The sequence below is a fragment of the Aquarana catesbeiana genome, linkage group LG12, assembly GCF_042186555.1.
Source record: "Aquarana catesbeiana isolate 2022-GZ linkage group LG12, ASM4218655v1, whole genome shotgun sequence".
Classification (NCBI taxonomy): domain Eukaryota; kingdom Metazoa; phylum Chordata; class Amphibia; order Anura; family Ranidae; genus Aquarana; species Aquarana catesbeiana.
Genome location: NC_133335.1, coordinates 210339583 through 210352545, shown reverse-complemented (window position 1 = coordinate 210352545; position 12963 = coordinate 210339583). Strand labels below are relative to the sequence as shown.

At 40.3% G+C, this 12963-nt stretch overlaps 1 protein-coding gene across 1 annotated transcript in view; it reads right to left on the bottom strand.

Annotated features, from left to right (window-relative positions):
* Positions 1–1986: 1986 nt before the first annotated feature.
* The window catches only part of MMP24 (matrix metallopeptidase 24), a 183651-nt gene continuing 172674 nt past the window's right edge, over positions 1987–12963 (bottom strand). The window contains exon 9 of the mRNA XM_073606617.1: positions 1987–6174. Within this exon, the coding sequence (XP_073462718.1) occupies positions 5837–6174 (338 nt within the window). The 3' untranslated portion in view covers positions 1987–5836. The remainder of the gene's footprint in view (positions 6175–12963) is intronic.

Sequence of the window (12963 nt, the reverse complement as noted above, 5' to 3'; positions counted from 1 at the left end):
CACATTGTAGTGTCAGCAGCTATCCGCATTCTTGGTAGCGTGGTCATTTTTACACATTATTGGACAGAAATACAAAACTTTTGGCAGGTGAAGCAATTCATCTGTGTACCTGGAGTTCAGTTTTAGTTTACAAGTCTTTTTTTTTTTGGTTGGAAATAAATAAATGAAGTATAATCTCTCCAACCACTTTTTTTGCCATAACGCTAAGGAAAAAACACAGCGAGAAGAACAGACAACCCCAATCTAGCCATATAACTTCATTGCTTATAATCCTGCTTAGTATGAAATTAATGGCTGGTGGGTGGTGCAGATTTATTAACGTGAATCATTTAATTGAATTGAATATTTAATATTTCTTCTTAAAAAATGTTAACAGTGTGTACATTGTAAGAAATACATAATACAACCATGTCAGTCCAGTCTTACACCCACTGGTCCATCATTTTAATTCATTAAAGAGAAACAGAACATTAGGTAAGATTCATAGATGACATTTCTTTCTGTGAGTTAATCATTTATCAAGAACATTTCTATTAAGCTCAACTTTGATCCCACTGAAAATCAAGATTTTGTCTTAAAATGAAGGGATGTTAAAAATTACGAAATGCAAATAATTTACACTTTTAGACTCGTAAAAGAAGGAGAAGAAATATGTGGAAAATGTTGTGTCCATGGCTTCCCCCTCATCTACATCATACAGCTAACATAGAGCATAACATTATTACACTATTATATTACCAGAGCTGACCTTCATTGTTTACCTAGTTTTGTCCAACTTAGATTTGACATGCCAAGAAAAGAACTCACACAAGACCCAGAATTCAGATCTCTGCACACGTAACTCTCAGTTAAAATTCATAAGGCAGTCATTCTCAGCCAGGGTTTAGTGGGACCCTAGGGTTCCTCAAGAGGTTGCTAGGGGTTCCCTGAACTTTGGCTGATTAACCTCCTATTTGATGGTGCCTGCAGAGTTCCAGGACTAAACGCCAATTGGCAAACCAGCAGCATGGCACCAATATTCTTTTTCCTACTTTTAAGGATGGCGTTCTGGCCATCACTGTGAAGGGAGCATTCTTTCTACTGACCACCAGTGTAAGTGGCATTTTTCCACTGACCCCAGATGAACTGGTTTTACCTGGGGTCCCCTGAGACCTTAAAAATTATTTTAAGGCAGGGTCTGCCATAAAAAGTTCACCATTTTCCAATGTCCAGGGAGCCAGAGGTAACGCATACTTTTAGTTTTTCTAAATTGATTGTTGGGTGGTAAAATGTCATCAATTTAGATACAAATAATGCTTGTCTTTTTACCACATTAGGTTAAGTGCACTTTTTAAACACATTGGTTCCTTTATTGTAACTAGGAAAATAAAGTGACTGATTTGTGACTCAATGTACAAAGCTATAATGATCATTTTTTGCCATAATTGTTATTTTTTTAGCAATGAGACCAGTCCATCACATAGCTCAAAAAAACAATGCTCATGGCAGATATCAAGCATGGTATAGCTTGGTAAATTAAGACTACAATCACTTAATTTTTGCCCCTTTCTGCCTGTCCTTTAAAAGCTGTCCTACTAGCTTAAGTTTTTCTTGGTTTCAATTAGCCTGCCTTTAGCCATGTGCAAGAGACCCTAAGCTGTGTATGTATTGAGTTATCTCAAAGAAGGCATCTCTAGAACCTTTGGAGCTAGCTCCCAACTGGCTGTCAAGGTTCTGCTGGGGTTCCCTTTGTTCACCTTCAAAGAAGGCATCTCTAGAACCTCTGGAGCTACCCCCCAATTGGCTGGCAGTGTTCTGCTGGGGTTCCCTCTTTGTTCACCTTCAAAGAAGGTATCTCTAGATCCTCTGAAGCTACCACCCAATTGGCTGTCAGGGTTCTGCTGGAGTTCCCTCTTTGTTCACTATCAAAAAGGCATCTCTAGAACCTCTGGAGCTAGCTTCCAACTGGCTGTTAGGGTTCTGCAGGGGTTCCATCTTTGTTCACCTTCAAAGAAGGCATATTTAGAACCTCTGGAGCTAGCTCCCAAATGGCTGTGAGGGTTCTGCTGGGGTTCCCTCTTTGTTCACCTTCAACGAAGGCATCTCTAGAGCCTCAGGAGCTACCACCAAATTGGCTGTCAGGGTCCTGTTGAAGTTCCCTATGTGCACCTTCAAATAAGGCATTGCCAGAACCTCTGGAGCTAGCTCTCAAATGGCTGTCAGGGTTCTGCTGGGGTTCCCTCTTATTTCACCTTCAAAGAAGGCATCTCTAGAACCTCTGGAGCTACCACCCAATTTGCTGTCAGCATTCTGCTGGAGTTGCCTCTGTTCACCTTCAAAGAAGGCAGCTCCAGAACTTCTGGAGCTAGCTCTCAACTGTCTGTCAGGATTCTGCTGGGGTTCCCTCTTTGTTCACCGTCAAAGAAGGCATCTCTAGAACCTCTGGATCTAGCTCCCAATTGGCTGTCAGGGTTCTGCTGGGGTTTCCTCTTTGTTCATCTTCACTTTTTCTCACTGTATTTCCTAATTTTACAAGAATGTGCCATACAAAAAAAAAATCAAACTTAAAGGCTGACTTTCTCAACAAGGGTTCCGTGGAACATTAGGGTTCCTCCAGAGGTTGCTTGGGGTTCCCTGAGCAGTGAGCAGAAATTGATTAACCTCCTGCCTAATGGTGCCCTAGGAGTTCTGGCATCAACACCATTTGGCAGAGCTAGAAGAAATATTGAAGCTTCTCCTCTTGTTTCTCATGTAAGTGACCCCTGACACTAATAGGTATGTTAGCTGTCTGTGGGGGGGGGGCATTCTTCCTAATGGCTGCTAATGTAGGGAACATTCTCCTCAATATCCAGAAATGTATGGGGGCCCTAGACAAACCACCATATTAATGGGCATTCTTCTCATTGACCATTAGTAACAGGGTACTCTTCTCACTAACCACCAGTTTAAGGGTGCCCTTCTGTCACTGACCACCTTTGTGGTATGGCCAATGTACCATTAGGTTTAGATATAATAATTTTAGCAGGTGTTCCCTGAAAAATCAAGGAAACCTCTGAGGAAAAAAAGTTGAAAAAGCTGTTTTAAGGACTCCTGGCACTAAAGTAATCAGACATGAGGAGCAATAAAGTATTCAAAGCTCAACTCACTCTGGGAGAGCAAGAAGCAACATTAGGAACCAATCAGGTGATAAGAATCATGCTGACAGGCAGAAAAAAGAAAGATTGCCTCATCAACCGCTGCTGCTCCTTCATTGACCCATCATAGACGGGGTCAGAGAGGTGGCCAAAATGTATAGCATAACTGCAGTAGAGAAAAGTAACGTCATCATGTAGGCACAGAAGTGTAAATCTCCGGACTGAAAGAACAAAAATACAAATACTCCATTTGTACTTCACTTGTGTATTTAGCTGCTTGCCTGGAGTTCAACTTAATAAAAAGGGTAGACATATTCTGTATATATTACAGTTTTTCTGTCAGGCTGTCATCTTAATGCAATATTTAGGGACTGGGTTTATGGGCTTTTGTATACAACTGCTTCGCTCCCCATGCAAGTCAATGGGAATGCCAAAGCAGCTTGAATCAGGTCAGAAGGAAGTCAGTGAACTCTAAATGATCTCCAAAGCATCTCAAATTTATCTCAATCGCAAGCGAAATGCATCTGAACGCAAGCTGTACTTGCCCATCAACAAAGCCCGTCCACACAGGCCCCCAGTATGCAGTCACTTAAATATGGTTGACTGGGGTTGGACCTTACTATTTGCACTGTTTGGTGGTCTGGCTATAGCCTTGTGAAGGATCGAACATTTTCACAGGTAAAATGATCAAGTTCTAGAGTTCCAGGTTAAACTAACCCGTCAAATGTATTTTGAAAAGAAAAACGTCTTTACATAGCTATAGATATATAATAAGCAATACTGATATTGAAGAAAGCATAATTTTCTCTAATCTCCCCAATACTATATATAGATATAGCTCAAAAAAGCAGAAACAATCTTTATGCAGAACATTTTTGTTATGCCTCTTCTTATATTTTTATTCCAAACACTCACATACAGGAATCATAGAATCAAGTGGTGACCAGTAAATTAAAATGATAAAAGGTTTCTCTGTTTTTCCTGTTCTCTTTTAGCTGTTGTGTTTCTTAAAACAAGTCCTCCCATAACTAACATGTCCATTGTACTTTTTTAGTTACTGGCTATCTCTGCTCCCAAAAAATTGAGACAGTTAATCCTAATAGAAAAAAGTTCTGTCAATTAAGTTATGAAGACTATTACTTAGAGGCAACCCTTCAGCTGTTTCGAGAGACAAGTTTTCTCAGAGAAGTGTACATTTCCAAATATTTACAGCTATGCTTATTGCTGCATTTGTTTCTTTTATTTATTAGGTATAAAGCTATATTTTATGGCAGATTTAGCAACAGCTCCCTATCTGCTCACACTATTTATTTTATTTTTATTTTACATCCAAAAAATGCTATTTTGAGAAATGATGTGTCCTTGTGTAAAATTATAAAGCCTATGCAAAAATTAATGAAACAAAATGTATCAACGTGCATACCGTTACGTCATATAACTGTATGCATGTACATTGAGAATTAAAAAGTATTCTTGCAAAAAAAAAACAAAAAAAAAAAACAGTATACATGCACAATATGCTAAATCTGCTATTCAAATATTTGCAATAAACAAATATCATAAATTACTGGAAAATATGCAGAAATAAATATTTTTTTTTCCTAACACATAACAGACTCCACGTCCATCTAATATTGGACTGATTTTTATTAAAATTAATTAAATGTGGCAAGCACATAAACTGAAAGCTTTATGGGACCAACAAATTCAGCAATCTTTCAAGGTCTTCTTTAAACATGATAATTAAAAAAAAAAAAAATCACAAAATCTATTAATATTATTTATCCTGATTGTCCACAATCAGAAATAAATATTTACTCTTACATAATAAGAGTTATAAAAAAATCCAAGCTGTTTCATTAAGAGATGAAAAGCTATTCCTTACTAAGAAGCATGTCCTTAACACGTGACATTCAACAAAACAATTTTGTAATGTCATGTTTTGTTTTATTAATCTTTCCGTTTTTTTTTTTTTCTACATGAGTACAACATTTACCAAATATCGCCGTTGGGTGAACAGGTATTTCTTTCATATTCCGCTCTCAGCGCCACGTGAAACCAGCAGGCCGAGAACGACATCCTTTTTAAAACGTTTACATTTCATTAATGCAGGCAGAGAATGCCAAAAATTCGATAATCTATATTTAACAACTTTTGTTATGTAATAATTCTGACCAGCAGGGATTGGAAAAAAAAAAAAAAAAAACGTTTCTGTGCATTAAATTGGCGAGCCCATCCAAGGAACAACTGTTCTGTCAAGACCTTCCAGCAACGATTCTTTTGCCCTCTCAGAGAAATAGGTGTGCTTCGTCTTCTTTTTGTGCTCAAATTGTCGTAAGAAACAAGTCTGAATGTAGCTGACTTCAATGGAGAAAGCTGGTATTTAAGACAAGTCATCAGCCAGTTCTATTCGTCGTTTTTTTTTTTTTTTTTTTTTTTTTAATTTTTTGTGAAGAAAAACTCCAAGCAAGTTCGGGCCGGTGCTCACAAAGCAAACCCCGGAAATGGCACACTAGAAAAGGTATGAGGCAGTAAGAATGAAAGAGGCTCCATTGTGTAAGGCCATCTTTGTAATCCTTGAAGTCTTTCCTTACTGGAAAAGCCGGGATCCACAGTGAGAAATAAAAATAGTCTGTTGCCAGTCCCATCAATGGACTTGGGATCCCAGAATCTTTTTAGCCCTCGTGAAAACTAAAAAGAAAACACGAACGTTTCAGATCTTGTCATACCCATTCTTGCACCGGCCGTTTGTAATAGGTCACGTTTTGTTGCACCCCCTTGTTCTTAAACTGGAATATAGTATATACCAAGACCAAGATGCACAGGGACAAGATACAGGGGATGACCACCGCTATGGCATTGACGGTGCTGGGAACGTCATTTATTGTCACCATAATATCCACATCGTCGTGCGGTAAGTGGCGGTCTTTGCTGTTGTCCACTTCTTTTTGGTTGCAGCCCATCCAGTCTTTGACAATCGACCTCGGGTAACCCAATTCCACTAAAAGCTTTTGATTATCAAACTTCCAGTATTCCTTCCCTTTGTAGAAATATGTGTAAGCTGTAAAATACAAAGCATTGCGAATTATGCAGTGAATTAAAGCACAAATCCAGACAATTGTTTTATTATTATTATTATTAGACTCCTTAGAGTTTTTGAAAATAAAAAGCAGCTTAAGCTGAAATACTCACCTTAAATCCATAGCTTCCCCTGCAGTACTTCCATTTCACTACTAGATGTCCACTAGACATGTGCACTGCCAAAAAATTTGTTTGTTTTCGTTTTTGTTTCATTCGTTTATTTTTTTTTGGGTCATTTGTTATGATCGCAATTCGTACATATATAAATTCGTACATTCGTAAATTAGAAGATTCGTAAATTAGAGAATTCGTATATTCGTAAATTCGTACACTTGTAAATTAGAAAATTCGGAAATTTGTAAATTCGAAATTTGAAAATCCAAAAACCCGAAAATTCGAAAATCTGAAATAGTAACTAACTATTAAATTATACAGTAGGTATTGTAATTTCCTTTCAAATTTGGCTGTTAGTGAACGTAACAAATACGAATCTATCCGAAGTTACGAATTATCCAAAATAACGAATGCTTCATCTAAATGAATTAATAATAAATATTAATAATAAAAGTTTTTATCATTATTATTGGTATTATTAATTTGTTACGTTCCATTTGTTTGGATACGGCATTCGTTATTTCGGATAATTTGTAACTTCGGATAAATTCGTATTTGTTACGTTCACTAACAGCCAAATGTGAAAGGAAATTACAATACCTATAATTTAATAGTTAGTAATAGTTAAGTTATTATTAGTTAATTATTATTTAAGATTTCCGAATTTACGAATTACTAATTTTGGATATTTCCGAATGAACAAATTTGTCGAAATTCGTTAAAAAACGAATTTGGTACGAAACGAATTGCACATGTCTAATGTCCACAATCTATCCGAAGTTACGAATTATCCAAAATAACGAATGCTGCATCTAAACAAATGGAACGGAACAAATTAATAATAAATAATAATAAAAAAGTTTTTATTATTATTATTATTGTTATTTATTACCATTAATTCATTATGTTCCATTCCTTTAGATACGGCATTCATTATTTCGGATAATTAATAACTTCGGATAAATTCGTATTTGTTACGTTCACTAACAGCCAAATTTGAAAGGAAATTACAATACCTATAATTTAATAGTTAGTAATAGTTAAGTTATTATTAGTTAATTATTATTTAAGATTTCCGAATTTACGAATGTACAAATTACTAATTTACGAAGGTACGAATTTACGAATGAACAAATTTATGAATGTGCGAATGTACAACTGTACAAATTTTCAAAATTACGAATTTTCAAATTTTCGAATATTCGAATTTACGAATATTCGAAAAATTTCTTTAAATGGGTTTTCGTTAATTTGGATATTTCCGAATGAACGAATTTGTCGAAATTCGTTAAAAAACGAATTTGGTACAAAACGAATTGCACATGTCTAATGTCCACATTCTGGGTTGAATGACACCTAACATCACACTGAGGAAAAACTTTGAATGTAGGTCATCAAGGCCCCTTCTCGCTTAGGGGGCATCACCCTGTTGCCCTTCATTTGTTGGATGAAGAATGCAGTAAGCTGCGCTGACATGATGACGTCAGCACTGCTCTCTGCCATAATCCAGCACCACCCACTGCCAGGAGAAGATTGGGAGAGGAAAAGGATAATGCTTGGCCTAAAGACATCACAAAATAAAGCAAAAAATACTAGAGTTGGGAGCCATTAGAAGGAGGGGAAGTTTACACATTGGGGAAAAGTGGCATGGGGTGTTTAGGCTTTAGTAATATGCTTTTTTACTAGCAATGGCATACTGTAAGCCATCTGTATAGGAAAGAATTCTCTACAGTAAAGCTGCATACACACGATACAACTTTTGTTGTTCGATTTGCTTTAGATTTACCTTCAACTACATAGTGCAATAGCTTGCCTGGTTGCATACAAATTGAAAGTGTTAGGATTTGACCTCCTATTATATGGTTTTGGTAAATCTGAAGAAAAAAATCTAAAGAAAATTATACAGGTGCAGGGGCGTAACTAGAAATAGCAGGGCCCCATAGCAAAATGTTGTATGGGGCCCCCCTGCAAACAGCCCCCCCCCCACAGCTGCCCTAGTGTCAATGCAGCGTGACCTGTGCCACATATAGCGTGACCTGTGCCCCGTGCAGCGTGACCTGTGCCCCGTGCAGCGTGACCTGTGCCCCGTGCAGCGTGACCTGTGCCCAATACAGCCTGGTCTGCCTGTGCCCCATACAGCCCCACCTATGCAGAGGAAGAGGCAAGCCACCCGGATCAGCAGAGAGCGGGATTGCCCGCTGTAATAGCTTTCATTTGAATTTCCCATCTTCCCGGGGCTCATCGTCACATAGCCCCACCTCTTGGCCCGACGCCTTTGATGACGTCACACGTCCTGCATTGGATTGGCGTTCTGTCTATCGAAGGCGCCGGGCCAAGAGGTGGAGCTATGTGACGTGAGCCCCGGGAACACTGGAAGTTCTAATGAAAGCTATTACATCGGGCAATTCAGCTCTCTGCTGATCCGGGTGGCTTGCCTCTTCCTCTGCACAGGTGAGGCTGTATGGGGCACAGGCAGACCAGGCTGTATTGGGCACAAGCAACGCTGTATTGGGCACGGGTCACGCTGCATTGGGCACAGGTCACAGCTTGCCTCTTCCTCTCCTCTCTCTTCCCCTGGCTGGGAGACTGTGCCGGCGGTGCTCTCATCCTCACTGGGCCCCACTTGGCTGCGGGCCCCATAGCGCCCGCATGGGTCGCTATGGTGGTAGTTACGCCCCTGTACAGGTGTGTATCCAGCTTAAAAATGCTTACTTTTACTGCAAAGTACCAACATCAAAACAGAGTTGTAAAAGCTTGTTGGATGATTTCCAGCTACTCGTATCCATAGTTAAAGTGATACTAAAGTCTTGTTTTTTTTTCTTTAACCACTTTACGACCGGGATAAACAGCATGATCTTGTGTTCCTGCTAAGCAGGAACACGGATCTCTCTGTTCATCCAGTGAGTCCATCCCCCACACAGTAAGAAAGCACCCCCTAGGGACACACCTAACCCTTTGATTGCCCCTGGTGTTAACCATTTCCCTACTAGTGTCATTAGTACAGTAACAGTGCATATTTTTATCACTGATCACTGTAATAAGGTCACTGGTTCCAAAAAAGTGTCAAAAGTGTCAGTTAGGTGTCCGCCGCAATGTCGCAGTCCTGCTAAAAATTGCTAATCGCCGCCAATACTAGTAAAAAAATTAAAATGCCATAAAAATATCCCATAATTTGTAGACGCGATAACTTTTGCGCAAACCAATCAATATATGCTTATTGGGATTTTGTTTGCCAAAAACATGTAGTAGAAGACATTGGCCTAAATTGATGAAGAAAGTAGATTTTTAATTTTTTTTTTATTGGATGTGTTTTATAGCAGAAAGTAAAAAATATTTTTTTTGTCAAAATTGTCGGTCTTTTTTTGTTTTCTAGCGCAAAAAATAAAAATTGCAGAGGTGATCAAATACCACCAAAAGAAAGCTCTATTTGATGGAAAAAAAGGACATCAATTTTATTTGGGTACAGCATCCCACGGCTGCACAATTGTCAGTCAAAGCAACATAGTGCCGTATCGCAAAAAATGGCCTGGTCATGAAGGAGGTAAAGCCTTTCGGGGCTGAAGTGGTTACAGATAGAAAACCTATTATACTTACCTGCTCTTTGCAGTAGTTTGCACAGAGCAGCCCTGATCCTCCTCTTCCCGGGTCCCTTTGGTGCTCCTGGCCCCTCCCTCCTGTTGTGTGCCCCCACAGCAAGCAGCTTGCTATGGGGGCAACTGAGTCGAGCCATAGCTCCCTCTATCCATTCAGACATGGAGCCCTGGTCCGGCTCCACCCCCTTTCTCTCCTCATTGGCTCACTGACTTTGATTGACATCAGCGGGAGCCAATGGCGCAGCGGCGCTGCCAATGAGGTTCAAGAGTCCCGGGCAGCCAAGTCTCTCGTGCAACATCACTGGATTTAGAGGGACCTCAGGTAAGTATTAGGGGGTCTGAGGGGTGCTGTTGCACACAGAAGGTTTTTTTTATCTTAATGCATAGAATGTATTAAGATAAAAACCCTTCTGCCTTTACAACCACTTTAAGATTACTAAAGGAGAATATGGTTATATTTTAATTGAGGGAATTGATGTGACTACCTTTCAGGAGTCAGGAAGGGATTCTTTTACTCCATAGTGTGGAAAATGTAGTCACAGCTGCTTAGAGAGTTTTGCTTTGCCTTTTTCTGGGGAAATCTGCAGGACATAGTGTGCTATCTAAAAGTTACATATCAGATGGTCTTTAACCCCGAAACATCATCGATCTGTAGCTCAACCTTCTAAGGTAAGTACAAGAACATTATTTTATGTTACAGCAGCAAACCAGGTCTCTGACATTCACAAGGCCCCCAAATAATGATCAGGAACCAATCAGGATGGTTCCTGATCACATGAATATAATATCAGCTAATCATAATAACCACCTGCAAGCTGGAGGAGTTTGTTTATAAACAAACATCTCCAGCGTACCAATGACACAGTGCCTCTCTCTGTACACGGTGCCTCTCTCTCTCTCTCTCTCTCTCTCTCTCTCTCTCTCTCTGTACATGGTATCTCTCGGTATTTGCATAGGATTTTCTTGGGCACCAGCAGCAGGGGAAGCATGGTGATGGAAGTAGACATATTTGAGTGAGTTTTTGAGTGTTTTTTTTTGAGTGTCCATCTTACTTTGAATCTGTTCACAGTTCACTTTAATTATACAATGAGAAGTGTCCGTATTTCCACTATAACAGGTTTTCTTTATGTCCCGCTTACCCCTAAGGCAGGTGGTAAGACACTATAGCTGACTTCTGTGTTCTTCACCTATAGCAGCCCCCTTTTCCATAAGGCAAGCAGGCCTACAGGTACTCGGTTTCCCCCCAGCATTTATATACAATACAATAGTGCCTGACCACCTTGCCAGGGTATGTGCGAACTGAGCAAAGAAAACAGGTACTTGCAGTTGGCTGACAGGCAAGGTTCAGAATAGTCAGAGTCAAAATCCGAAGTCAAAAGGCTGGCAGAGTTCAGAGAATAGTCGATATCCAATCTGAGGTTGTGAACAAGGTAATCCAATCTAGTAGATCAGGGCAGACAGACAGGTAGCTTGAGCAGGTATTACACACGCTATAACAATGAGACTGCAGGCTTGGCTGGCTTAAATCAAGTTTGGTCTTCAGCCAGAGACTGACCACATCAATCACCTTGCAGGAGGAAAGGCAGACAGGGATGCATCATAGCCAAGACCAGGATGCTGGAATAAGACCAGCAGCTGACAAAGAACAGGAGCATTTACATGGTCCTGACATTACCCCCCCCCCCCCCCAGGAATGGCACCCAAACCCTTAGAGGGATTCTGAACATTGGGCACCTGACCATCAGGCTGGGCATCCAGCATAGGACTACTATGTTGGACAATGGTCAGATGATCAGCAGCAGAACTTGAAGACAAGTTAGCCTGGATGTGTGCCCAAGGACAGGAAAAGGTGGGGTAATCCAGAGGGCTTGGCATTTAAGGACTTAGAGCGAGTACAGGTTTTGCAGGATTTTACATAGGACCAAGAGTCCTTATGGAGAGAGGGCCACCAAAGCCCTCGAGAAGCCAAAGAAAACGTTTTAGTAATCCCTGGGTGCCTGGCTGTCTTAGCGTCACGTGTTTCTGGAAGCACTTTAAACCTAAGGTGGAGGGTAACAAACAGCTTTCCAAAGGGGTAAATTAAGCAGAACACTAGACTGAGCCTTTAAAATAGAGTCCAAAAGTTCAGGGGAAAAGGCCCCCATTACTTTTGCTGGAAGTAAGATATTGTGAAACTTAAAGGAAGTTTCTAATCTGGGCTCAAGGCTGCAAGACAGTGGGTAACTCTGGCCTATAGGAGGAAAAGATTCAGACTGTGGCAGTTGGCTGGAGAGGTGGCCTGTAGAGGATTCAATAAACTTGTCAGTGTCTTCTGGTACAGCAGTCATATATAGGGAAATGGTTAAGTTGTCATGATCAAGATCCGAATAGGACTGTAATAAAGGCAAATGACTGGTTTTGGCCACAAAAGAGTTTCAAATGGGCAACTGGTCAGCAGTTTTAATGCAGTTTTGGGGGCAGCTTTGGGACCAGGACCTAATTTCCCGTGTAGCCCAATCTATGTACGGGTTGTGAAGTTTAAGCCAAGGATTACCTAAGATAAGGGGATAAGCAGGAGATGTTATCAAGTAGAAGATAATGGTCTCCCTATGAAATTCCCCAATGGTCAGAGTAATAGGTAATAAGGTGACCAGGACTATGGACAAGCAAGAGTTATCAACAGCTAAGACTGAAAATGGTTTGTGCACATTGGTCAAGGGAATCTGTAGACAGTGTGCTAGGTCCCTATCAATGAAATTGCTAGTGGCACCAGAATTGATGAAAGCTTAAGGTGAGAGGTGATGAGAAAACGTGCCAGAACTAAGTTGCTTAGGAACTAATAGTTTATCTGGGGGGGGGGGGGACCTGGCATTGTATAGTCTAAAGAAGCAGACCCCACCCGTACTAGACTATTGGCATTTCCCAGATTATTGGCGCAGCTGGCGACAAAGTGGCCGTGGTTGCCATAGTATAAGTCACCGGGATCTTCTTCTAGCCCTTTCTAGCCTTATGCGCAATGCTTTAGGACCTGGCTACCATGCCAGGGCATGCGTGAACTGAGCAAAGCAAACAGGTACTTGCGG